We start from the raw sequence: 27,260 nt of genomic DNA on the forward strand, positions 1-27,260 counted from the left end.
GTTCGCTGTCTCTCCGCGGCTTCCCGCCCACCCGCCTTCAGGCGGAACCTCAGTGGCCGGAGCGGCGCTGCGGGCTGCACCCCCATTGGTGGGCTCCGGCCGGTCCCGCCCCGCCCCGCCGCTACCCCTCTGCCGCTGGAGCCGCCGCTCGATTTGATGCAGTCGCTTGGTGAAGCGAGGCCGGCGCCGCCGCTCCCGTAGGCCGCGGGGAGAGCAACCCTGCCAGCGGGCCGCGCGTTCTCTGTCTGCGGGGCGCGGCTACGGGCAGCGGCCAGGGCGCTGACAGCCGCCCGCCGCCGTTACTCAGCACAACCGGCACCCCTCCCCCCCACGCCGGCCCAGCGTCGGAGCGGTGGCCGTTGGGAAAGGACGGGGCCGCCGCCGAGCGGAGCGCCAGGCGCAGGTACGGTGTGTCTGTGTGTGTTTGAGTTTGTGTCCCGAGTTGCGGTGAGAGGGGGATGTCAGGGAGCAGCTGGCGCGGCCCCGGCTCAGCGCTGGCGGCGGGGTTGAGGTTCGAGGATCCGCTTCCGAGGCGTGGCGGCGAGTCGGCCTGCGGCGGCCCCGCCACTCCCGGGGCTGTGGCGTGGGGCAGGAGCGAGGCCCGCGGCTTTTCCTCAGGGAGGGAGGTGGCGGTTCCGCTTCCCGACCCGGGCAAAGGGATGGCGGCCCTGGCGACCCCACTCCCCCCCCCCCGCTCCCCGCTCAGTCCGCGTCCCGGCTGCGGGCCCGGGGGCCGCTCTCTGCCGCCCTCGGTGCCGCCGCCCTCCGAGGGCCCGGGGAGCTGCGAGTCTGCCCGTCCCGGGGCTCCCGTCTCCGTTGTCTTGCTGTGGGTGCCTTTGTTCGGGCAACAGGCGCGCTGACTTGTTTAAATTCTGGCTTTTAGCGGGTCGAAATAGTGCCTCCGTGTCTGTGTTGTTGACTTCTGCCGAGTCCCTTTTAGATACAGACACCTTAAGAGTTCATTTAATTTTCGCGAGCCTGATTTAATGTATTTCTTCAGCTTCTGCTGCTGACGTTGGGAGTGACCCTGGCTTTAAAGTTGCTGTCAGGTATTATTAACTTTAAAGTGTTTGGCCAGAAGGTAGCTAGAAAAATGCCTGACTGCAGAAACCAAAATAGTACAGATGGTACCGATTTTAAAAGCGTAGCTTCTTGCTAGTGATTGACCCACCGGTGCGGTGAAGCGCCAGCTTGATGTGGGTGAAATACAATCGGGGACGCGAGCGCCTGTCAGCTGCAGGTGGCTCTAGCAGAGCAGTCCCTTAGTGCAGAGTCTTGCTTGGAGCATGCAAAACATTGTGTAATCCCGCTTAATCCCACAGCTCTCTATCTGGGATCTTCAGAGGGTTTGTTTATTCTTTAGGTGAGAAGGAATGGCTGGGTTTTTCACTTGGTTTTTCCTGTGTTCCCTTTCTCTTTTTTCAACTGTGCCATTAGGTTTTGAGGTACACCAAGTAACAAGCATAAGAAGAATGTCTCTCTACACAAGTTAAGCTTTATAACATTGCTGGAATTTGTGAGAATAGTAAAGCTATTTATCTATTTAAAATCAACCTAATCAAATGAAGTTTTGGTCCTGTCAGGCTTCTCTGGTTTTGTGTAGGCTGTTTTGCTCTTTGAAAACTACCTTAAAGAGTTACTCCAGGGTATTTATTGTTATGGCTTTTTCACTAGTGAATAGACTTCCTCTGTGTTTTTTTCTGGACTTACCATATATCCTTTCTTAATAATTATATTAGTTTAATGCTTTTATATAATACTTAATCAGACACTGATTTTTTTTTCACTAAATACTTTGTTGTTTTAACTCTTGAAGTAGTTGGACGATGTTTATACCCTTCTATTCCATATTTAATAATGCAGATGTTGAAATAAATATGACTGTGTCAGTAGTGGCTTGAACTCAAGTTTTCATTGCATTGTGTTCAATGAAAGGGTAGGGGAAACTACATTAGAATTTCTTCTTTCAGCAGTATATAAAGAAAAATGGCGAGTAAAAAAAAAGAAAAAACCCACACCCAAACAACAAACCCCAACAATTTGAATATCTTGTCTGCTATACTTAGAGCACCACTAAAATTTACAAACCAGCAGCTGTATTTACAAGTTTCACTTTGTTCTTGTGAATAGTTCCTATAAAATAAGTAATTTAATTTAAATATACAATTACAATAATTTATATTTAATGTAAATATAAGATTTCTAGATAAGTATTTGCAAGGGTTGGGCTTTTAAGGCTAATATGTAGCGAAGTGCTCAAAGATCTGCATAGTAGGAGCCAGTCTCTTGTAATGGCTTGCAGAGGAAAGAGGACAGGAATAACTGCTTGTGAGAAAGAACTACATTTATGTTATCCTAGGAATCACAAAATAAATACTCGAGGTGCTCTTTCAAATTAGATAGACTTTTCTTCCCTTCTTCTGTGAGCCTTAATGAAGGCAAAAAGGTTAATTGCTGAAGAATGGATAGAAATTACTGCCTGTGGGCATTTTTACATTTGTCGTTTCCAATGTTACTTTCTTATTCATGAGAGAGTTAAAGAGACAAATTTGATAAAATGATCTTGTCTGTCTTTTAAAAGCTATCCCAGAAAGGGGTGGATGATGCCACTTGGGTCTGTTTTATTTTTTAGCCTGTCTTGGTGCAAGAGTGGAATTTTATCAATTTTCCAGTTTCTTCCACAGAATTTTCCTACTTAATTTATATGAAAAATGTGGGATAGTTTTAAAAGATATATATTTTTTTTTTCTCTTATTATGTTCATTTTGTTGTTAGTAATTTTACCAGCAACTGTGTTTCCAGAGCAGCACTGGCTTCTTTATCACTACTACTTAATTTATCAGAAATAGCTATGTTGTTGGGAGGTATTGATCTCTGCATCTGATGATGCTACTGTAATAAACACTGAGATTTACATCATACATACTCAGAAGGTGTTAGACTATAACTTAAGTGGTCACAACATATCTTAGGCAAACGAGTCCCATTAAAGTTATTCATCTGTACTTGCAGAAGTGTATGCTTAAGGTAGTTTGTGGTTGGTGTTGTTTTTGCCCCAGTTTCAGTAAGAGTCCAGACAGAGCATACGCCAAGCCCATTTGTTATTAATTTTTAATGCAACTTCACTTGTGATACCTCGTTGCCTTTCCATAAATTATATTTTACATTTAATTGGTCTCTTAAGGCTGTTGATCTCCAAAGCTTTTGGAGATCACACCAAGGCTGAGTGATGCTAAATGAAGAGGTCTTTGTGACTTTTCTTTTAGTTTTTACCATAACAATTTTTTGGCTAGGTTAATCATTAGGAAATCATGTTTTGTGTCTTCTAACATTAAAAACATTTAAAAAAAAAAAACCCACACCAAAAAAAAACCCCAAACAGAAAAACCCCCCAAAACAAAAGAAACAAAAAACACAGACCAAAAAAACCCTAGAACAGAACACTACTCAGGGGGGTAACATTAAATTTAATCCCTCATTGAAGTATCTAAGCAGTACACCTTCTGAGGAAAGATAATGCTTGTTTAGTTGAAGTTAAATTATGACATCTGGTGGATAACTACTAGGAGGAAATGCCGATTCAGTTGAACTTTTAAACACTGATATCAGAATTACTCTATACACCCTGGGGACTCTCTCACATCCTGGTTCCATTCCAGATCCGGACGTTAAGAACACACTTGTGAACACAATGAATGACAAACCAGTTCCAGTATAATGGCAACATTGTTTGCATTTAGTTGAAGGTATCCTCTTGGCAAAGTTCAGTAGGTGTTTTGTGTCAAATTTGTTCAGTTAGTCATGCTAGGGATCTGCTGTTTTTCTTAAGTCTTCTGAATGAAGAAAGTAGCAAATATTTATTTTAAAAAAATTGTTACTAGCCATGATTTAGATGGCGAAGAACTCTGACATCAGAATCTTTAGTTTCAGTAGACGGAATTTCCACTGGATTAAATGGACATTATTTAATTATTATTAAATGGACACTACAGTCTAGTATGGGGGAGAAATAGTACTTAAGCCATGATCTTCAGTATAAGTCATTTGCCATATGTGGCAATATCTCATTTTTAGCACATTTGAGTTATCTTGGGGCACAGTACCACCTCATCTGATAAACTGTGGTTACTGCAGTACTGCCCTGTGTATGAATTCCACAGGCCAGCTTCCAGTCTTCTGAAATGACTTTGACAAATAGCAAATATTTTCTGAGTGAGATCATGTTTGTAGTGTTGCTGGGCTGTTTGTAGTTATAAATAATGTAAACTCCTGTTTTAATTCTTTCTGACAAGTGGACTGGGAAGCAAGTAAGAAATTCCTGCAGTTTTCATTGTATGCTGGAGCAGAGTGCAATCTGCTGTTCCTGGGCAGAACACAGTATTTATACCTCACTTTTGGAGGTACATATTCTTCTAAACTTTTCACATAAAGCGTTTCCCCCACCCTGCACCCCCTAGAATAAATTGTAGTATCTAGCTTTGCCCTTCAGCTTTTCTGCAAGGATGGGAACACTTACTCAAACAAATTGGTTTAGTAGTTTCTGATAGAAATGGAAGTGTCGTTGAATACAGGGTCATAAGCACTTATTGAACGAAAAAAAACCCAACAACCTGTTGAGGCATCACAGCAGTTCCTCTGGGCTGTGAACATGAACTTTCTAAGTAGAAGTGAAAGAAGTGTCTCCTTCAGTGCTCACAGCTGTAAGAGAAGTCAAGAAGGAAAATAGTCTTGTGTTTTTCCTGTGGATAAAACAGCCCAAGCTTTTTGCCAATCCCTACGCGTCTTCCCCTTCTTGTCCTGACTTGCATGTTTAAAATAAACTTAAGGTCCAGCTAATCTCACCTGCCAGGAAACAGATGAGGTATTCCAAATTTGAGTGACTATTTGTGCTGATTACATAAATACATGAGGTTGATCCTTTAGCTGGCAGAAATACGGTCATTTGTTCAGGATCTTCATTTAAGAGACAATCTGCCTTTTTATGGAAGGTGATCAGTACACCCTTCCTGCCATCTCCTCTAAATTGGTAGTGTTGGTCACCCGTATCTAAGAATCTGTGATTTTGATTTCCCTCACAAAAATCTGTTTTCCCTTTTTCACTCAGGGTGAAAGCACTTGGTTGTAGCAGCCTTGGTGCAAAAAAAAAACAACCCAACAACAACAAAAACCCCCCAAAAACCCACAAACAAACAAACAAAAAAATGGGGGTTTTGTGCCCTACAAAGAGAAGTAGTATTCCAAGAATGCTCATGCTGTTTATCAGACTGTCGTGCTGTGCCTGTGTTTCCTACTGTACAAGTACACTCTATGTAACATTGTACGCAGTATGCATTCATACTCTATCACAGGGAAGAGACCATTCATGGATCCAAAATACAGATAGGTTCTGTGATCTGTATTCAACAGTTCTTACAGCAGCGACCTTGAAGCTTTTCTAAAGAGAAATTTATACGGGCATGAAAACTATGCTTTTTATACAAGTTAGAGGACAAACTTTGAAATATGATCTAAATATCACCAAGTATTATAGTTAGCAGTAAGATTTTATTGTTGGATTACCCAAGTATTTCTGAAATGACATGGGACTGTGGACGTCAGAAGTCAGCTTGTTTAGTTCCCATCTGTAAACTTGCATCTAGCAGTCAAAGGTGGTACATTAAACTGTAAGTGACCTGGCAGGAACTGAGCTTGAGACCTGTAGATTGATTTGGGATAGAAAAGTTGTTTAAGTTAAGGTGAAATATCAGATGCCTTAGCACAAGGAAAGTAGTGTAAATGCCTGTCTTAGGTGTGCTGGTTTCCAGTACGGCTCTTGGCAGATTTCATCACTCTTCCTACCTCTGAGAAAAAGTATTGTCACAATAAAGGATTTTTTTACCTCTCCTTTCTCCCTGCTGTAAATTAAGAGGACACAATGCCTGCTTTTCAGAGCAATTGTATATTTCCCTAGGTTGCTTTAGGTGTTTGTGTGTTTACTTCTCCCGCCCCCAACTCCATTAACCAATGCTTTGAATTGGTATTCTACATTATATTGATTTGCCAAATATGTGTGATAGAATGTTTGGGTTGGGATGTTTTTGTCAGTGCATTGAATAAAAATAGTCATTAATATAATCCCAATTCCTGTGTGCAATACAGAAGACCTTCGCCAATAATTTCTTTGAAGGGTTTGGAAACATTTATGTCAGCTAGTATGTGGAGCAAGGAAGAGTTTATGGCTGTATTTTAGTGTACTGAGGGTCTACAATGTTTGCTAAGCCAGCAGAAACATCTTGTTTTGGCTTCTAAGTTTTGACCGTCATGCACCTTTCATACTGCTGCTACTTCTTGCAGGAGCCCATAACTCACGATTGCAATATGTATTCTCTGTATTTAGGAAATGTTGTAGTGATTTTTGGCTGCAGAGATCTGCATAGCAAACACTGCAACATATTTTAATTGTTCTTTCTAACATAAGTATTTGTCAATGGGATGAACACTTCTCTTAATGGCTTAAAATGAGGGACTTCATTTCCTCCAGAGAAACTCCAAAACTCATGCTTGTTCTTTCACTGGCTAATCACATTTTAGTTTTAGTTTCTGGCAGGGCTTTAGAGTTACCACTCACTCTAATAATATGCTCATTCTAAAGTAGCTAATAATATCAAATAATCTGTTATATAGAAATGTACGTAACTATTTATATCCATGCTTCGTTAGATGTTTACATTAAAATTATCTATTATTTTCTAGAAAGGTTAAGCTTACCTTTTCCATGAGTTTTTTTTTTATAAAGGATTGTAACTAGGAACTGATACCATTCTCTCTTCCTGTTTCAGACTAGAAGATGAATAACCTTTCCTTTAGTGAACTGTGTTGCCTGTTCTGTTGTCCGCCATGCCCAGGGAAAATTGCCTCCAAACTGGCATTCTTACCTCCTGATCCCACGTACACACTGATGTGTGATGAGAGTGGTAGTCGTTGGACTTTACATCTCTCAGAGCGAGCAGACTGGCAATATTCTTCTAGAGAAAAAGATGCCATTGAGTGTTTCATGACTAGAACAAGTAAAGGTAACAGGATTGCCTGTATGTTCGTGCGTTGCTCACCTAATGCCAAGTATACTTTGCTTTTCTCACATGGAAATGCTGTTGACCTAGGACAGATGAGCAGCTTTTACATAGGACTGGGTTCACGGATTAATTGCAACATATTCTCATATGATTATTCTGGATATGGTGCAAGTTCTGGGAAGCCAACAGAGAAGAATCTGTATGCTGACATTGATGCTGCTTGGGTGGCTCTTAGGACAAGGTAAGACATTAGTTGACATTTTTCTTTTACAGCTTGCTTTTCAAATGGTTGTACTTAATCTGCATTGGTAGTTTAAACAGAAATGCTGTATTTTAGGATTAATGGATTCATATCCAAGCTGATTGATGGTGCCTTATGCTGAAGGCATTGTCAATACTGAGAACAATCAGTATATAGTATCAATATACTACAAGAATTGGAATGGGATGAAATTTTGAAAAGGTTGCAGTCTTGAATGATTGGAAGATAATCCTTATTGTCACAGTTTGGGATGTCTTCAGTTAGAAATATCAGACAATAAGAAAAATCTACAATAATTGATTTCCCAGTAACTGAACCACTGGTGTGATGTAGGTGAGAGAAAGTACAGGTTGGTTTTTCAGCTAATTCCATCACCTACTTCTTTTCTAGGGAGGCACAGTGGAAAAGCTGTTATAGGAGAACCTTGTGAGACTCTGTTTGGATTTCTGTATGGTGTTAGACCACCTATGTTTCAGAATTCAGACTACCACCACCACTATTTCCAAAGATAGCTTTCTATATAAAAAAAAAAAAAATTTTTATCTTAGCAAAATATGATGTGTGGGAGAGATTGTAATTGATCTGTGTAAATACCTTATGGTGGGAACAAAAACCAGAAATTTGAATCAGTAGTGTGAGCTCAAATAAGTTAAAACTGGACAAGGAAAATAATGCAAATTGGAAGGATGTTGCTTCAGCAATTTCTGTGTTCTAAGACTCCAGTTTTAGAGAGAGAAAATCTGGAGGCATTCTCTGATATAGGTAAGAATCCCAGGCACCAAATAAACACAGCACTGAATACCCACTTCTTAAATTTGAGAGCATTTTTCACTATGTTTTTTTCCACTTAGAGGAATATTATTCTTGTGTTACAAGTACCCAAACCACAAAAAGATTATTTTTTTAAAATGCCATGTGATTGTAAGAATAGATGTTCACCAAAAAAAATCCAATCATATTGTGTATTTTGCACAAAAAAAATAATCTGTGAAAACCTGAATTTAATGTAGAGCAGCTTCTTATTGTTCAGTAATTGCAAGGTGAGTGTGCTGTTTAAAAAAATAATATCAGGGATGTGACTTAGTGTAAGGGCATGTGTAAAGACTCTTTAAAAAATCTTGGAGCCTGGTAGTTGTCGTAGTGAATTTAGAACTTGATCAATGTAATGTTAACTATTTTTCTACTACTGTGGAGTGGATCATGCCTTTTCAGTGTTTTAAATACATATATTGTCTTGCATTTCTTTTACATGAAAACAAAGGTGTGATAGTTCTTTTTAAAGAAGCATATTTTATTCATATATTAAAGTAGGGGGAAAGCTTATTATCATAAACCTCATACAACCACAGGGGACAGGTATTCAACCTCATCTATTCAAAAACATGCGTACTGTGTTGTTAGATTAGGTTTTGTCATTTCTTTTGATTATAGTGGAAAGCTGAGATGTAACTAGACATCCGTTCTGTAAGCCAAGAGCTGCAACAGGTGCACTGGTGGCTGTGATTTGTAGTTGATAGGTGATCTGGAAGATAGCCATTTGGTGAAATACGCAGTAACATTGGTCAAAACCATAATATGGTTTGTGAACAGTATGGAAGATAGTCTGAATTGTTTGAATATATCAGCAGATGGAAGAGAACGAGATGCTGAAATTTAATTGCTTGTTTATGTTAGTTTACAGGCTCTGTTTCATGAAGTAATTTGTATTTATTGTCTCTCCTTCCCCCTGATGAATTTCTAATTGAAAACCTAAAAGGATATGTGATTGGAACTGTATTCTCTCCTCCATTCTGGAACAATCCATAGTGTGCATTCCCTAGTGAAATAAAATTGTTCATTGTAATATCCTATCTGAACATGCCCTTTGCTGAACAGACATTGTTGAGGGGAACTTTAAACACATACTCCACTTATCTGCTTTTCTTCCATTCAGGAATTACCTCACCTCAGTCCCATTTGCTGTCTTCATTTATTTTTTGTGTCAAAACCATCTTTAGAAATACGCAGTTCTATAGAGTCTGTAGAGCTTGGATTGGTCTGCCTGACTTCTGGATTTCACAAACGTGAACTGAATTTTTTCCATTGCTTCAAAAGTGGTTGGTATTAAGAGTCTCCTCTGTTGTACTTCCAACAACTTTTCAATTGGCAGACCTGGTCTTGTCCATGTATCTCAATGTAGCATTGAGAAGTTCAGCATGTGGCTCTGGATATCGTGGCTCACGCAGTTTGGTTACCCGTCTGCGGTATTCTCTTGAGCCCTGAATCAGTGCTTAGCTGTGTTTAAATACTTGATGAATATCTGGACCAGAATGGAGCCTTTGAGCATTTGCTGCAGCATTGAATCACTTTTCTAGCATAGCCTGTTCTATCAGTGTTATACTGACAGCATCTTTAACGTTTTATAATGTAAGTGTCCTGCAAAAACAAATTAATTCAGCGGATTGTTTGCAGAATAGATGTAAGTATAGCTGTAACTCCTTTGAAATTCATGTTGGTGGGATGAGAGAAGAAAGGGATCCTAGGCTTTTAAAGTGTGTGTCAGATTGTGATGAGATGAAGAAAAGAATGGAGAAATTACCTTTGGAGGTTGATCACAGCCACGCACAGCTCTCTGCATTCCCTTTTCTGAGAAATAGGATCATAGAACCCAGCATTACAAGGTGTTTTGGGGGTACTTGAAATGCTGATGGGGGCTGCATTCTACAGTCAACACAGCTGCTTGTGGTAGAGACCTGTTAGTGTGTTAAGTTTTATATCTTGGAAGGACAATCTGTATGGTAATCTGTAAATTGGCACAACTGTCCAGTGGGGCCTAAACACCTAGGGTGAAATAGTCTGGAATTAGTATTGAGGGTGGTGGAGAGGTTGGTCCAACACTACTTGCTTAAAAGTGGTTGTTGTAAGGGTATGTGAATATTATCATTCATGTAAATGAATACAGAAGGCTAATTTGGCAGCAGATCAGAAGAGGTAAACAGCAGATGCAGTTTCTGAATTGTCTCCCTATTCTTTACCCGCTTGCAGTACTTTAATAGGAAGCCGTAGCTATCCATGTGGATGCTGACTGTAGAAGGTAGCAAGGTGATTCACTGCCATTGTGTTTGGGAAAGTTGTGCTTTATTGCATATTCATGTGCATGGGACTGTATAAAAGCTGCAAGTGAGGACATTCTTTTTCTGACTGTCATAGCTACAAAGTGTTGAAATGCCTGGAGTCATTTTGGGATACGCCTGTTTTCTGCTGTCCTGGTCTCTGAAGACCTTTGATGACACCCTAGCAAGGGTGGAAAGGTTTAACCAGCCCTAGGGAAATGCAGGGCAAGTGGTGCTCATTCAGAAACCTGAAGACTTCCTGGAGTTAACCTCATGACCAGACTTACCTTTAAGAAACCAAACAGCCTTTTCATTGTTGCTTATCATGGACTGTATAACAATTGAAAAATTGAAGAGTAAATCTCACCATCAAACTGATGTGTCAAATTGGACAGAATGTTCATAATTTGAACAGCCAAATACAGGAATAATATCAGATCTATTTGGATGTCAGCTGAAAGTGCTCTTTTGAGAATTCATAAACTACATGTTTGGGTTTTTTATTCAAAAGTGGGGGGGCGTGCTAGAAGATGAGGTGCCTTAGCTTCGAATATTTGGAGAGACTTTGAGCTTTTATGTAAATTGATAGGAAAAAGTAGCTCACTTTTATCATGAAGAGAAATCTTGCCAGTAAAACAAATGTACCAGTAGCACTATAAAGTTTATAAAACGCCAAACCATCATGAGAGAGGCAGAGGTGATGCAGTTTGTTAATTATTACATGCATGGTCAATGGGCTTACCTCTCATAAAACAGTTCCCCTTTTCTTCTAGCAATGTTACGTGTTGTATACACAAGAAAGGGAATGTGCATCTGAGTTGAGGAAGAGCTGTACGCTCATCAATCTTATTCGTGGCCTGGAATGTTGCTAGTTAAAGGTGTGGAGGTTGTTGATGCCCTTCATGTTCTGCAATTTGCAGCTATAATTTTGTGTGTTATGTGCATGATGACAAAAGGTTCTGAAATGTGCATTGAAAATTCCCTCTGGATGTTCTCCCTTGTTCCTTGTGCCACAAGCACTGCTGGCAGTTGGTTAAATGCATGTGTTGCAATAGCTTCACACAGAGTGGCCTCACCAGAGCATCTATTGCACCTCTTCATTAGTGTAAGCCTTAGAGGTACTATTGAAAATGTACCCTTCTAAGGTTGATTTTATTGATACTTTATTTTATTATTGTAAAGTGAGCGAGTCTTCTAGATTAACAGCAGTAATTCAGAAGTAAAAAGATAAATTGCTTTCTGTCTCCCTTAAGTATATCAAGGGCAAAATGATTTGTATTCTAAGAGCCTGCAAGTATAGTATGATAATTTCAGCTGGTATTTGGTTGTAACAGGTAACAGAATTTAAAAAAAAACAAAAACAAAAAAACAACCAAAACACACTTGTTACAGCCAGACATGCATTTTGTAGCTTGCATATTGCACATCATAGTAATGTGATGTATATCCAATTAAAGTGTTCAAGCTAAGATCAAACAGGGAATTGAGCAACCTGATTTAGTGAAAATTTTCACCATTAGTGAAAAATGGTGCCGGGGCTGGACTAGATCATCTTCAAACCCAAACTGTTCTATGATGCTATGAAAAGAAAAAAAAGTAGGTGGGAGGGGTGGAAAAAGGTGGACTGCCACTAAGATAAGTGTTTAGTAAAGTGCAGAAAAGGTCTTGTAGCAGAGACAGAAATGTAAAGGAAATGGTAAAAGAGTTTCTGCTACAACACATTATGAAGTGTGTCACAAAGGGGGGAAAAAAGAGTATTTCATTGCTGCTTAGCAATTTTTCTTTTCCTGCCAGAAGCTGAAAAGATCTGGCGGGGGTGTTGAAGGTTGCCTCTTTTAAAAGAAACCATCTATATTTGATCAGCATGTGTAGGCTTGCAGAAGAGGATACTGGCTTCATTAGTTGCCCTGTGTTAGCTTGGGCCTTGATTCTAGGGAGTGGTCTGATGGTAGTTACAACAACTTCTTGCGTTGTTGCTTTCTTTAACCCACCAGTGGCATGTCATTTCTTACCTGGCTGTGAAGACAGCCAGCACAAAGGAGCAGAAAAGTAGTTGCTCTATCTTCTGACTAATTCAGTTTCCTGAACTAGTTGGTGAAGCCAAATGAGGAGCAACATGTGACTGAAGATGCAAATAGGAAAGTGGTTCTCTGCAGTTTGGCAGTAGCTTAGCTTTGTAGTGACATTAACCTGTATTTTTGGTGTGATGATAGGGCAGAAGTTTGTGAGTACTCAGACATTCTGTGTGGATGCTAGCAAGCTTATGGCAACAGAGGTACATTTAGTTCTATGTAAAAACTGCTCTTCAAGTTCTATGTGCTTTCCAGGCAGGTAGCCCTTAGGTGCGTGAATATAAAGGATGAATCAGGTGTTGAAAAGAATTGAAATCCCAGTTACTGTGGGAAAGAGAAAGATGTTGTGGGCAGCCTTTAAACTGTGGAATACATCTATCTAAATTTTATGCCAGATTCAGTCCAGTATAACTTGTCCCTGAGGAGCAGTTCTTTCTCTGAGAAGGTACATCTGTGCATGGCTACTTTAAAGATCTTGTTCCAAGGTCCTTTCTGGTGATTATGGCTTAAAAAACCCCACCATTACCACCACCAACAAACTGAAGGCCCGTCTATTCTGACACTAGTTATCTAAGATAACTTGAGTATACAGTAATGTTTACATTATTCTTATGATCAACATAATTAGCTTTCAAAGTTATCAACAGTTTTTACAGCATGTCTTGTAGCTGTTGTCACCAGAACAGCTACTTACAGCGTATGGGTCTGTAACTGTCACATTCCCCTTCCTCAGGATGGCCTGTAATTCTAAGTCACTGATTAAGAGAACAACATTACTGCCACTTTTTCTCTTGATCTGGCATTTCCCTATTTGGGAGACAAGGTGTGAAGTCAACTAATAATTTTCTGCCAGACTCCTGGAGTTTTCTTGGAGTTTACAGGACTGTCAAAAGGAGTAGATGAATTTTATGAGTGGAGAACTTACTAATAGTTATCTTTTCAAGAATTCTTACATCTTAGATTGGAAAGTAATAATTTTGGGAGAGAGGAACTGAGGGACGTTTGGGCTCTTCCTTTTTCCCCAAACTCTTCAGGAGTCTGTTCAAGAGGAAAGGGAAAAATGGCGACAGACACAGCAGATGATGTTCTCTGGTTTCCAAGCTTCTTGGTTTTTTTGTTTTTGGATTTTTTTGGTGTTTTTTTTTTTTTTCAAGTCAGGATATTCAAAAGTCTGACTACTTTGAACCACCGCTTCTGGTGATTGCCCCCAATATTTTACTTTCCAGACTGTGAAACAAATAGTTTCTGGTGGGTGCTGTGAAGGCAGTCTGTTTGGCTGTGATGGAGAACAGATTATTTTAATCCAAATATAGTAAATGCTTTTTTTGGGATTATTTTTGCAGCTAGCATTTAGCTATCTTTAGGCTGAAGGCCTTGGATCTAAAAATAGGGGGAAAAATAATGAGAAAGAGGAGAATATATTCTCCAAGTCGTACTTTTAAGTTTTGCTTTAAATTTCTGTGCAATGGCCTGCATCTTGTAGAACTCAATATTTGAGGAAATGTGAGTATGATAATTTTCAAGGTTTTTTATTTAAGAACTATGCAATGTCATAACACACTGCAAACCTCATGCCATACTAATGATGCAAAGTGTCAGGTATTAATGTGAGTTTTGTTCAGATTATAGGAAAGGGACAGAAGGCCATACTGTGCTTTTAGAATGGACAAATGTGATTTGAATTATTTTGAACTGGGACATTGTCGTGGTTTAGCCTCAGATGGCAACAAAGAACCACGTGCTGCTTGCTCGCGCCTTCCTAATACAGGAAGAATCAGAAGAAAAGGCAAGACTCTTGGGTTGAGACAAAGACAGTTTAGCAGGACAGCAAAGGGAACAGGCAAACAACAACAATAACATGGACAGAGGCATATACAAACACAATTACGGGACCGCTGCTCCCCAGCGAGCGGCCGGACCTGGGACGCCCCCGCCCGCTCCCAGCGGCGACTTCCTGCCCCCTCCCCCGGCAGCTCAGGGTGGGCATGGCTCACATGGCATGGAATACCAGGGAAAATTAACCCTATCCCCGCCAGAACCAGGACATTATCCACCCCTTATTCCATACCATCTATGCCATGCCCAGATCTTACAGGTTCCAATGAATTGCCACCACTCTCCCCTGTCATATATATATAATGCCCTTAGTTTATGGGCCATCCCTCCAAAAGTGTCTGTTGAGCTCTTGTAATCCATGGCTTTGGGCTCCATCTGTTAGAACAGTCTCTCAGGGCAGGTGAGATGCTGGGTGGTGCTGGTCTGTTGCATGCTGTATTTTTTGGAGCTTGTGACTGGTGCACCCGGTGTGGCTCATGCTCACAGTCCGTGGGCTGAAGATGTAGATCTTGAGGAAGTTGCTGGGCGCCAGCTGCTGAGGTCAGTTCTTATCCCATCATCCCTGTGCCTTACTTGTAGTACAACTGATAGCAATTATAGTAATGAGGACATACAGTGACAGTGTTACTTAGTAATTAACAACACACAATTTGATTCATTGGCTATTCTCACCCAAAATGAGATCCCCATGAGGTACACATCGGACTTCCCCATCCTGCCGCATCACCCACCAAGTGCACCCAGGTCCTTGGGCAAAAGCAATCCCACGGATGGGTTTGCCTTTGCCTGAGGCAGGACTAACCCAGACTGTCTTCCCTAGCATATTCTTCATGTGCGCTACGGGGACTTTATCCCCTTCTACAGTACGTGGAAGTTTTGATTGGGCAGGGCCAGCCCGATTGTTAGATCCCCTGGTGTTAACTAGCCAGGTAGCTTTTGCTAAATGTGTATCCCAGTGTTTGAAAGTCCCACCACCCATTGCTCTCAGTGTAGTTTTTAACAGTCCATTGTATCGTTCTATCTTCCCAGAGGCTGGTGCGTGATAGGGGATGTGATACACCCACTCGATACCACGCTCTTTGGCCCAGGTGTCTATGAGGCTGTTTCGGAAATGAGTCCCGTTGTCCGACTCAATTCTCTCTGGGGTACCATGTCGCCACAGGACTTGCTTTTCAAGGCCCAGGATAGTGTTCCGGGCAGTGGCATGGGGCACAGGGTATGTTTCCAGCCATCCAGTGGTTGCTTCCACCATTGTGAGCATATAGCGCTTGCCTTGACGGGTTTGTGGCAGTGTGATATAATCAATCTGCCAGGCCTCCCCATATTTATATTTCAGCCATCGCCCTCCATACCAAAGAGGCTTCAAACGCTTGGCTTGCTTGATTGCAGCGCATGTCTCACATTCATGGATGACCTGTGCAATAGTGTCCATGGTCAAGTCCACCCCTCGGTCACGAGCTCATCTATATGTCGCATCTCTTCCTTGATGGCCTGAGGAGTCATGGGCCCACCGAGCTATGAATAGTTCACCCTTATGTTGCCAGTCCAGATCCACCTGAGCCACTTCAATCCTAGCGGCCCGATCCACTTGCTGGTTGTTCTGATGTTCCTCTGTGGCCCGATTCTTCGGTACATGGGCATCTACATGGCGTACTTTCACAACCAGATCCTCTATCCGGGCAGCAATCTTTCCATAGTTCAGCAGCCCAGATGGGTTTGCCTCTGCGCTGCCAATTTCCCTGCTTCCACTGCTGTAACCACCCCCACAGAGCATTTGCCACCATCCATGCGTCAGTGTAGAGATAAAGTGCTGGCCATTTTTCTCGCTCAGCAATGTCCAAAGCCAGCTGAATGGCTTTCACCTCTGCAAACTGGCTCGATTCACCTTGTCCTTCACTGGCTTCTGCAGCTTGTCGTATAGGACTCCACACAGCAGCCTTCCACTTTCGATGCTTTCCCACAATCCGGCAGGACCCATCAGTGAACAGGGCATATTTCTTCTCATTTTCTGGCAGTTTATTATATGGTGGGGCCTCTTCTGCACGCGTCACCTCCTCCTCTGGTGACATTCCGAAATCCTTGCCTTCTGGCCAGTCCATGATCACTTCCAGAATTCCTGGGCGACTGGGGTTTCCCATTCGAGTTCGCTGCGTGATCAGTGCAGTCCACTTACTCCATGTAGCATCGGTTGCATGATGTGTGGTGGGGGACCCTTTCTTTGAACATCCAACCCAGCACCGGCAGTCGAGGTGCTAAGAGGAGCTGTGCTTCTGTACCAACTACTTCCGAAGCAGCTCGAACCCCTTCATATGCTGCCAATATCTCTTTTTCTGTTGGAGTGTAGCGGGCTTCGGATCCTCTGTATCCCCGACTCCAAAACCCTAGGGGTCAACCTCAGGTCTTCCCTGGTGCTTTCTGCCAGAGGCTCCAGGTAGGGCCGTTCTCCCCGGCTGCGGTGTAGAGCACATTTTTAACATCTTGTCCTGCCCGGACTGGCCCCAGGGCCACTGCATGGACTATTTCCTGTTTGATTTGTTCAAAAGCTTGTCGTTGCTCAGGACCCCATTTAAAATCATTCTTCTTCCGGGTTACTTGATACAGAGGGCTTACAATTTGACTGTAATCTGGGATATGCATTCTCCAAAAACCCACAATGCCTAAGAAGGCTTGTGTTTCCTTTTTACTAGTTGGTGGAGACATAGCTGCTATTTTGTTGATCACATCCATTGGGATCTGACGGCGTCCATCTTGCCATTTTATTCCTAAAAACTGGATCTCCTGCACAGGTCCCTTGACCTTACTTCGTTTTATGGCAAAACCAGCTTTCAGAAGGATTTGGACTATTTTACTCCCTTTCTCAAAAACTTCTTCTGCTGTGTTTCCCCATACAATGATGTCATCAATGTACTGCAGATGTTCTGGAGCTTCACCCTGTTCCAGTGCAGTCTGGATCAGTCCATGGCAAATGGTGGGGCTGTGTTTCCACCCCTGGGGCAGTCGATTCCAGGTGTATTGAATGCCCCTCCAAGTGAAAGCAAACTGTGGCCTGCACTCCACTGCCAAAGGGATTGAGAAGAATGCATTTGCTATATCAATTGTGGCATACCACTTGGCTGCCTTGGACTCCAGTTCATACTGGAGTTCTAGCATGTCCAGCATTCCAGCGCTCAGTGGTGGCGTGACTTCATTCAGGCCACGGTAGTCTACAGTTAGCTTCCACTCTCCATTAGATTTTCGCACCGGCCATATGGGACTGTTAAAGGGTGAGCGAGTCTTGCTGATCACTCCTTGAACCTCTAGTTGACAAATCAGGTCATGGATGGGAATCAGAGAGTCTCGGTTTTTGAGATATTGCTGCCGATGCACCGTTGTGGTAGCAATTGGCGCCTGCTGTTCTTCGACCCTCAACAACCCCACAACAGCAGAGTCCTCTGAGAGACCAGGCAAGGCAGACAACTGTTTAACTTCCTCTGTCTCCAAGGCAGCTATGCCAAAAGCCCAACGGTACCCTTTTGGGTCCTTAAAATACCCTCTCCTGAGGTAATCTATACCAAGGATGCATGGAGCCTCTGGGCCAGTCACAATGGGATGCTTTTGCCACTCATTCCCAGTTAGGCTCACTTCCGCCTCCAGTACAGTCAACTCTTGGGATCCCCCTGTCACCCCAGAAATACAAATGGGTTCTGCCCCTCTATAGCTTGATGGTATTAAAGTACACTGTGCACCCGTGTCCACTAGAGCCTTATACTCCTGTGGGTCTGATGTGCCAGGCCATCGAATCCACACCGTCCAATAAACCCAGTTGTCCCTTTCCTCCACCTGGCCAGAGGCAGGGCCCCTCTAATACTGGTCATAGTATCCATTACTCACTTCTTGCATGAATGACTTGGAAGTTCCTTCAAGAGGATCAGAAGCAAGATCAGGCCTTCTGCTTTGTCTGGGGAACTGCCCACTGGAAACTGGGGCGGCACTTTTCCTGGAGGGATCCCCTTTTGTGGTTGTCCTTCCTTGCAACTCCTGTACCCATGTCCGCAGGGTCGAAGTAGGTTGTCCATCCCACTTCCTCATGTCCTCTCTGTGGTCACGCAGGTAGAACCACAGGGTGCCTCGTGGTGTGTACGCTCTCTACTCTCTCTCTTGAGTGGGGAAATGCCTGCTCCTAATAGCTGAGACGCTGGCCCGTGCAGGTGGGGAGTAGCACATATTCTCTTCAAGTTGCTGGACCTTCCGCGACAGTTTCTCCACAGCTGAGACAAGGCGGGAAGAGAGACTTTCTTCATATCTCCGGAGCCGGCCAGCCACCTCATCCACCGTTGGTCCCTCTTCACCTTTCCATTCCATTACTGCCAGTGAGTTGGCATATGACGATGGTGCACTCCGCACAAACTTCCGCCACATGGGCCTTGTGCATTGCACCTCATCAGGGTCTGTGGGTAAGTCTGCATTGTCAAAGTCATAATAAATCATCTCCCGCACGGCTAATTCTCTCAGGTACTGGATACCTCTTTCCATGGTAGTCCACTTGCTTGGTTGACATACAACATCCTCACTGAAGGGGTACCTCTCCCTCACGCCTGACAGGAGTCGCTTCCAGAGGCTGAGGGCTTGGGTCTTCTTCCCAATTGCCTTGTCAATGCCGCCTTCCCTAGACAGGGATCCCAGCTGCCTGGCCTGCCTACCCTCTAATTCCAGGCTACTGGCCCCGTTATCCCAGCACCGGAGCAGCCAGGTGACAATGTGCTCGCCTGAAAGTCGGCTAAAATCTTTTCGCATATCCCGCAGCTCACTCAAGGATAGGGATCGAGTAATTACCTCTGGTTCTGCCTCTTCCTCCTGCTCTCGTGATGACCCTGGTTCATCATCATCTCTTACTAAGTGACCTGATTTCTTCGTGTACTTCTTCTGTATGGGGGCAACTGATACTGGCACGGGTTGGTTCCCTGGTTCAGCGGCAGTGTCTGTTGCAGGGGTTGCAGCAGCCGCAGTGTCTGTTGCAGGGGTTGCAGCAGCCGCAGTGTCTGTTGCAGGGGTTGCAGCAGCCGCAGTGTCTGTTGCAGGGGTTGCAGCAGCCGCAGTGTCCGTTGCAGGGGTTGCAGCAGCCGCAGTGTCCGTTGCAGGGGTTGCAGCAGCCGCAGTGTCCGTTGCAGGGGTTGCAGCAGCCGCAGTGTCCGTTGCAGGGGTTGCAGCAGCCGCAGTGTCCGTTGCAGGGGTTGCAGCAGCCGCAGTGTCCGTTGCAGGGGTTGCAGCAGCCGCAGTGTCCGTTGCAGGGGTTGCAGCAGCCGCAGTGTCCGTTGCAGGGGTTGCAGCAGCCGCAGTGTCCGTTGCAGGGGTTGCAGCAGCCGCAGTGTCCGTTGCAGGGGTTGCAGCAGCCGCAGTGTCCGTTGCAGGGGTTGCAGCAGCCGCAGTGTCCGTTGCAGGGGTTGCAGCAGCCGCAGTGTCCGTTGCAGGGGTTGCAGCAGCCGCAGTGTCCGTTGCAGGGGTTGCAGCAGCCGCAGTGTCCGTTGCAGGGGTTGCAGCAGCCGCAGTGTCCGTTGCAGGGGTTGCAGCAGCCGCAGTGTCCGTTGCAGGGGTTGCAGCAGCCGCAGTGTCCGTTGCAGGGGTTGCAGCAGCCGCAGTGTCCGTTGCAGGGGTTGCAGCAGCCGCAGTGTCCGTTGCAGGGGTTGCAGCAGCCGCAGTGTCCGTTGCAGGGGTTGCAGCAGCCGCAGTGTCCGTTGCAGGGGTTGCAGCAGCCGCAGTGTCCGTTGCAGGGGTTGCAGCAGCCGCAGTGTCCGTTGCAGGGGTTGCAGCAGCCGCAGTGTCCGTTGCAGGGGTTGCAGCAGCCGCAGTGTCCGTTGCAGGGGTTGCAGCAGCCGCAGTGTCCGTTGCAGGGGTTGCAGCAGCCGCAGTGTCCGTTGCAGGGGTTGCAGCAGCCGCAGTGTCCGTTGCAGGGGTTGCAGCAGCCGCAGTGGCTGCTGGTCTGGTCTCCATCTTTTCCCCCTGAGGGTGCTGCATAATTCTGAGCAGTGCCTGGTAGATACTGGCCAGGGCCCAGCACAGCGCGGTGAGTTGTGCCTCTCTAGAATAGCCACAGCATTTTCCCTTCAAATATTCTACCACTTTATCAGGGTCCTGTAATTGTTCAGGGGTGAAGTCCCAGACCATTGGAGGTGAGTAGTTCTCTAGGTACCTGCCCATGTTCTCCCACATGCCATGCCACCCCTGACTATCCAGCCTCGGAGCAGATCTCCGGGTGGCAGTCTTAAATAGCTGTTTAGCCTTAAACAGGACGTGGAACACATTCAGCAGACATAACAATAGGACCAGGCTGGTTTGAGTATCCCAAGGATATTCAAAATTCTCAAAAGCTGCCATACCTGACCCGAAGGAGAAAAGGGAGGCAAAAGAGCTGGGGAAAGTGCCCCCCCCCCCCCCCCCCCTTTCCCCCACAGACTGGGTTTAATTAATAAATTCTGAGAGACGATGCCCAAGGTACGGACAGGACAGCAACACCACATAAAAGTCCCAAAGTAACTGTCTAACAAGTGATGTTATCATCTCATAAGCCGATATTGCACAGGGCAACAAAATGATAATCCTCATCCCTCTCCCAGAAGTAACAAAAATCATCGGAAGGAGTACATAAGACATATAGGAATTCACATAACACAGCCATGAGAACAAACCAAGCAACATGGTGACCAGCGACTATTTGCCTAATACAATAAACGCATACAACACATTCGTTTTTTCAAGCTCTAGTTGGATTCTGTCATTATCTCAACCCTTCGAGCCCCACGTTGGGCGCCAAAAAGGACTGTCGTGGTTTAGCCTCAGACGGCAACAAAGAACCACGTGCCGCTTGCTCGCGCCTTCCTAATACAGGAAGAATCAGAAGAAAAGGCAAGACTCTTGGGTTGAGACAAAGGCAGTTTAACAGGACAGCAAAGGGAACAGGCAAACAACAACACGGACAGAGGCATATACAAACACGATTACGGGACCGCCGCTCACCGACTGGACCCAGGACGCCCCCCGCCCGCCCCCTCCCCCGGCAGCTCAGGGTGGGCATGGCTCACATGGCATGGAATACCAGGGAAAATTAACCCTATCCCCACCGGAACCAGGACAGACATTCATTGTGAAAGAATAGGTGCTAGCTGTTCACAGTTCCAGAAGAAATACAGAAATAGTGAAGACCTTACATTTGTTTTGGTTTCAAAGCTTTAATTTGTTATATTTTTATGTGTTGGAATTTTGAGAAAATATTTGTTAATCAGAATGATTGAATTTTTTTATTCTGAAAACTGTTGTGAGATGGAGGGCTTGCCTGTAGTTCCAGGCTGATGATTGAGTCCTCATATGTTAGAACTCTTAATTTGATTACAAAACTCAGAAAGCTGAATAAGGTGCTGATAATACATGAGAGCAATGTTTGGGTTATTTTGGTTTGGTGGAGTATTTTTTGTTGGGTGGTTGGGTTTTTTCATTTGGTCTTGTTTTATTTGTTTTGGGTGGGGTTTTTTAATCTTTTTTTTTTGTAATGCGGTACAGTATCTCTTCCTATTTAAGGTACTTCATTTCCCAAATAGGTTCAACAAAGGTAGCCAGATAGATACAGTTTTGCAGTCTGAACCTGTACTGAGAGTACTTTGTTAGTATAGATCAATGTATAGCTGTATATGTTAGTATAGATCAATGTATACAGCTCACTTCTGCTGTGGGCACTGTTTTGCCAGAGTAACTTTCCGCGTTTCCAGTGTTACTTGGGAACCGGCTGCTCTTTGTACCCACATTACTGCAGAAAAATATATTAAATCTGACTTGTATAAGTGTTAACTAGCTGTTTCATGACTCTCTTGTTTGCCTCAGGTAATTACAGAAAAAAATGAGTGTTTTCATCTTACTAGGAGGGAGGCTTTGACTAATTTTGTAGTGCTTATTGGGCTGTCTTAATTGTGGATTAGGTTGGGTATTCCTCTTGCTAGCTTGCATCTCCAATCAACTGTGATAAGAAAGAAGCGTCTCAGCTGTTACATAGAATGCATAACGTTCTTGCCACTGTCTTTGTGGGCATGATCTAGGTCAAACTAAATTGCTGATCAATGTTATCAACTTGTAGTATTTATCACGTATCAGAAGACTAAGCTAATCAAATTTTTGCAGATTTGACTATGCTCCATTTGATGATACCCATAGAGCTAGTAAGTCTGTAATCAGTTTTCTGTTGTAGGTCCACTAGAGTTACCAGTAAAGGCTTTCAGCTAGTACAGAATTCACAATCTGGATTAAAAAACCAAACAAACAACAAAAAAACCCAAACAAAAACCCACCATATTTCAGTATCATTCAGGCATAACGCCAAAAAAAAGTGCAAATACAAAGTAAATAATTGTTCCTTTAAGTCAGGAATGTTATAGAATATACTTTTTTGTTCTTCTACCAAGCTCCTGTTTCGTAGTTAGTTTATTTTTAATATAAATTTTCATCCTCAGAAATGTTTTTTTCCTTTTGCCTTGCTATGTAGTTGTGATTTTGTCTGTTTCACTTTATATGCCACTTTTGTTAACATTTTTAATTTTCTAGGTACGGTATCCGCCCTGAAAATGTGATTATATATGGCCAGAGTATAGGAACAGTACCATCTGTGGATCTTGCTGCTAGGTATGAAAGTGCTGCTGTAATTCTTCATTCTCCACTGACCTCAGGAATGCGAGTAGCTTTTCCTGATACAAAGAAGACCTATTGCTTTGATGCATTCCCAAAGTAAGTTGTAGGATTTTGTATTCTGCATGCATTTTTCTCTATTACAGAAGTTTTGGGACTAGGGAAACAAGTAATACAACAAATTCTCTGAAATTTCTTTCAAAGATTTAAAAAAACAGTTGGAGAAAAATCAGGGTGAATAACAGCAATGAGGAATATTTGATTTGAAGGAGTTTACAAACTTTGTAAATCTTCTAGGTTTTTCACATCTCGATTCATTTCAGTGGGTATCTGATAAAGAATTGATTAGTTTTCTTATATGTAACCCCTAATATCTCCAATTCTAACAAGCAGTTAATCTGGGTAACTGAACAAAATCTTCTGTAGACCTTAACTGAAGAAAATTCCTGTCATGTATTTCAGAACTATACCACTAGTTGATCATTACAAACTGGTACGCTTGTCTGAAAGAATTACGTTTGAGCATCTAACTTTTTTCCCCATAGATGGTCAAACTTTTAGTGCTAAAATTCTCTCACCTCTGACAAGCACTTTTTTACTGAAGAACTCTGAAGTAATATTTTAATCAGTCCAGTGACTTTTTTTTTTAAGTGAACACAGTAATGAATACCACTTTTAGATGGATTGCTCTGTTATTTGATCCTAATAGTTTCTAGTAGTGTTTTTCCTTTCTGTGTGGCTTTACATGTGCTACTGTAATGGCTTCCAGGGTGTTGATAAGATCTAATTTTCTAATGATTTAAACAACCTGAGAATTAAATCATTTAAACTACAATGTGTACTTAAAAAGTGAAATTAACAGTCTGATCCTTCAAAAAGATGTAATAAAGCACACTGTGTTCATATATGTGATCTCTTTCTTACAGCATTGACAAAATTTCTAAAATAACATCTCCTGTGTTAATAATCCATGGGACTGAAGATGAAGTAATTGACTTTTCACATGGCCTAGCATTATTTGAGCGTTGCCAGAGACCAGTAGAACCACTGTGGGTACAAGGAGCGGGACACAATGATGTGGAACTCTATGGACAGTACCTTGAAAGATTAAAACAGTTTGTGTCACAGGAACTAGTGAACTTGTAATTTTCTTTATATATTTACGTGCTTTTTCATTTCACTGCAGAACTGCCTGCCTTGATAAATACATAACATAAAACCTGAAGGTTGTGTTTTCAAATCATGTTGGTTGCCTTCATTAAATATACAGGTAATGGTTTGTCAACATAATTAATGAAGGTTTTAATACCAGCGTTATAAACTGGAATTACGTGATCACACAGTCAAGCTTGGCAGTTCGTATTTGTGGGGGATGTTTTTCTTCTGAGATGTACAAAAAAATCAGAGTACTGTATGAAATTTTAATTATATAAAATCAAATGCTGTAAAAGTGTTGCCAAATGCTTTAGCATATCAAAAACATGTTTATAGATATTTTTTAAACATCTCAAAATGTACTGTGACTTACTCTGTTGCACAGGTGTAAATTAAAAACCAGACTTTTAAGCAGTTGGTCTGTAAAAATGTAATAGCCATGAAATTTGAGCAAATACTAATGTATGTAATAAGAATAGACAGTCACTGGAAATGACTCATGCCCTGTTATAGGGGGAGGGAGTCAAAATATATCTCTCTTTCCATATTTTTTCTTATCTTTTGTGCTTAGTTTTACTTTAGTTGTTTTTTTCTTGTGTTGTCCCTTACCTTTCACACTAAACAAATTTACCCACTCATCTTCTCAGCTGTCCTAATCTTGCCAAAAATAATGCCACAAGTTATCATTGTTGTACACGTAAATATCATTCACGTGATTGCTACTGAGGCCACTAAGTACTTCACTGAAACCAGTAAGACTTCTAGAGCCTAGGCAACTTTGTGGACAATGTAGTTTAAACATTGATTGCGTAGAGATGCAATATTTCATTAGAAAGAACCTGGAAGTTTATCCAGCTTTGTAATAAACAATTTGCAAGTTTGCCGTTGTCTGATCAGACTTACTTTTGGATGTTTAGTGTAAAAAGCTTACTGGTTTTTGAGTATTATATGGAAATTTTATTAATCGCACCTTGATGGGGTGGGAGGGCGGGGCAAGAAGAGAACATTGACACTTTTCTATTAACTCACAGTAAAATAAACTTTGTAAGTTGCCTTTCCCTTGAATGCATTTTGCTTGAATAAAACTATGAAAAATAAACTTAATTATAGGTAGACTATTTGTAAACAAAGTGATATTCCAACAATATACACTGTGCTTCTAATTTTAAGGCCTTATGTAGTTTAATTGTTCTGCTTGGGTTTTGTGATTGAGACTATTGTATACTTAAATGTAGATTCAAGTATCGTGAAAACTTTGGTTAAGATGTGTTGATTAACAGTAAACATATTCCACACGCTTGCTGTTCTTCCTTTCTTTCTTTAAAAAGAAATAGCAACAGTCGCTTGCGATATCAAAAATAATAAGCAACTCCCCATTTACTCTAGGAAATCTGAGACCTAAAGCAATAACCCACTGCTATGAATTGTCAGCACACTTCTTTATCAGCAACTGCTGTTATGATCACCCTCCCACCCCCATGCCTTATTTTATTTCTTTCTACCATTCAGCATACAGATTTTCTGCTGCAGAGCTACTTATAAACATTCTTCTGTAATGAATTAAAATTTATCTTTCTTTGAAATCATCAGCAACTTCTTGTTGTATGCTCTCTGGTTGGTTAATCGACTAGAAAGAAATTCGAATTTGTTCCCAAGCAACCGGGTTCTTGTTTGTCATCTTGATCAGGTATGCTTCAGTATATTCTGAATTTCAGATTAGTATTTGGGCACAATAATATTAGATTTAAAGATTTTCATCCTAATCCAAGATTTTGCAATTGGAAGTGTGCTTAAGTAGATGTGTAACTCTGCTTTATTACATCATACTGTATACACAGTTTGATTTTATTTTCTTATTACCTTCCAGCCACTATCTCTGACTTAGATGGAAATCATTACCATTACATGTTTGTTTTCTTTGGGATGAATTAAATCTGTTTTGAGAGTCCTCTTCAAAAATTCACAAGTAAGGAATGTAGAACTACAATGGTAAGTGGTACGGATTGGCTGATAGCACTGCAAACTGCAGGCAAACGATCAAGTGTCATTACAAGAACTATGCGATTGTGCCAGGGAATATTATGGCACCCTGTAATTGAAAAGAGAAAAAAGGTAGAATAGCAGTTTTCCTGCTTTTGTTTCTGTGTTTTGTTGAAGCAGAACAAAAGGCCTGACTAACAGTGTTTTGTCTTCAGTAGATGCAGCTGTGCTGGATTACACTGGTGAGTAAAGGTTCTGGTCTCTTTGGGACCACTTATGCATGGTTAATCATTACCGGTTTGTTCTCATTTGTATTTTACACCTAGATTTTTCAGATGAGTTGTTTACTGAAGGAATTAAAATTGGTTTTAGTCACTGCCTAGCTTGTACTGAGAATCATATTATGGCAACAAACTTGTTACCAACATAAAGCAACTTTGAGCTATTGCAGTTACGAGGAAAACATTTGACATGGTGGTTGTCTTGTCTTTAAACCATCATTTTGGTGAAACTGACAATGGGCTGTTGTTTTGTGTTATAAATGCAATTGTCTCATGATAAATAACAGTTGATTCAGCATTCATTAACAGGACAATGTTGTATTTTCGGGAAAAAGAAAAGAGCATTTTGTGAACCACGTGGCGTGGTCTCATTCTTTTCTTTTTTTTTTTCTTTAAGACACAAATACTTGACAGTAAACTATCTTTTTCAGTTCTGGAAACCTTGGCAAATCAACTTTAAAAACAACTTCATTTATGTAAAATATTTACCTCATAAAGGTGGGGTCTTTGGGGACAGGCCTTGCAATGTCACATTCACAGCTACACATTAAGAAAAAAACCAAAGTCCCCTCTCTTCACTGTCTGCCTGTGGCAGCAAAGAATTCTACTGTATGTTCAGTTAGCTACTCTTATTGACTGTTTTCAAACATGCCTACTTTTTCAAGGTGGGGTGGTTTTTAGTGAAAAAATGGCATGTTTAGTTCTGGACTCTTTTAATTGAATGACATTGTGTATCTGGGCTAGCTACTTGATACCTATGGACTATTCCAGGTCCTACAGATAGGAATTTTTCTCGCTATACAGTAGGCATTATTAATATTTTAAAGACAAAGATAAGGAAAATAGTGTTTGAGAACCAGAGGAAAATGCATTCTGTATAAGTAGAG

The 27,260-nt window shown here is 42.2% G+C and overlaps 1 protein-coding gene across 2 annotated transcripts; it reads left to right on the top strand.

Annotated features, from left to right (window-relative positions):
• The first annotated feature begins 77 nt into the window (after window positions 1-77).
• Window positions 78-26,742, top strand: ABHD17B (abhydrolase domain containing 17B, depalmitoylase). Of its 2 annotated transcripts, XM_063320757.1 has the most exons (5): window positions 78-403; window positions 6,819-7,052; window positions 7,140-7,293; window positions 22,877-23,056; window positions 23,884-26,742. In XM_063320757.1, the coding sequence occupies exons 2-5, from the start codon at window positions 6,827-6,829 to the stop codon at window positions 24,101-24,103; spliced, it is 780 nt and encodes a 259-aa protein (XP_063176827.1). In that variant the 5' UTR covers window positions 78-403; window positions 6,819-6,826; the 3' UTR covers window positions 24,104-26,742. The 2 variants fall into 2 exon arrangements, with proteins under 2 accessions (XP_063176827.1, XP_063176826.1); XM_063320756.1 differs by having other exon boundaries at window positions 79-403; window positions 6,819-7,293; window positions 23,884-26,738.
• The last annotated feature ends 518 nt before the right edge of the window (window positions 26,743-27,260 follow it).

This window comes from Chroicocephalus ridibundus, chromosome Z, assembly GCF_963924245.1.
Source record: "Chroicocephalus ridibundus chromosome Z, bChrRid1.1, whole genome shotgun sequence".
Lineage (NCBI taxonomy): Eukaryota > Metazoa > Chordata > Aves > Charadriiformes > Laridae > Chroicocephalus > Chroicocephalus ridibundus.

Coding starts and splice junctions, on each gene's coding strand:
- ABHD17B (XM_063320756.1), top strand. CDS start 6,827: ATGAATAACCTTTCCTTTAGTGAACTGTGTTGCCTGTTCTGTTGTCCG. Junction 7,294..22,876: donor TGGGTGGCTCTTAGGACAAG/GTAAGACATTAG, acceptor TTAATTTTCTAG/GTACGGTATCCGCCCTGAAA. Junction 23,057..23,883: donor TGCTTTGATGCATTCCCAAA/GTAAGTTGTAGG, acceptor TCTTTCTTACAG/CATTGACAAAATTTCTAAAA.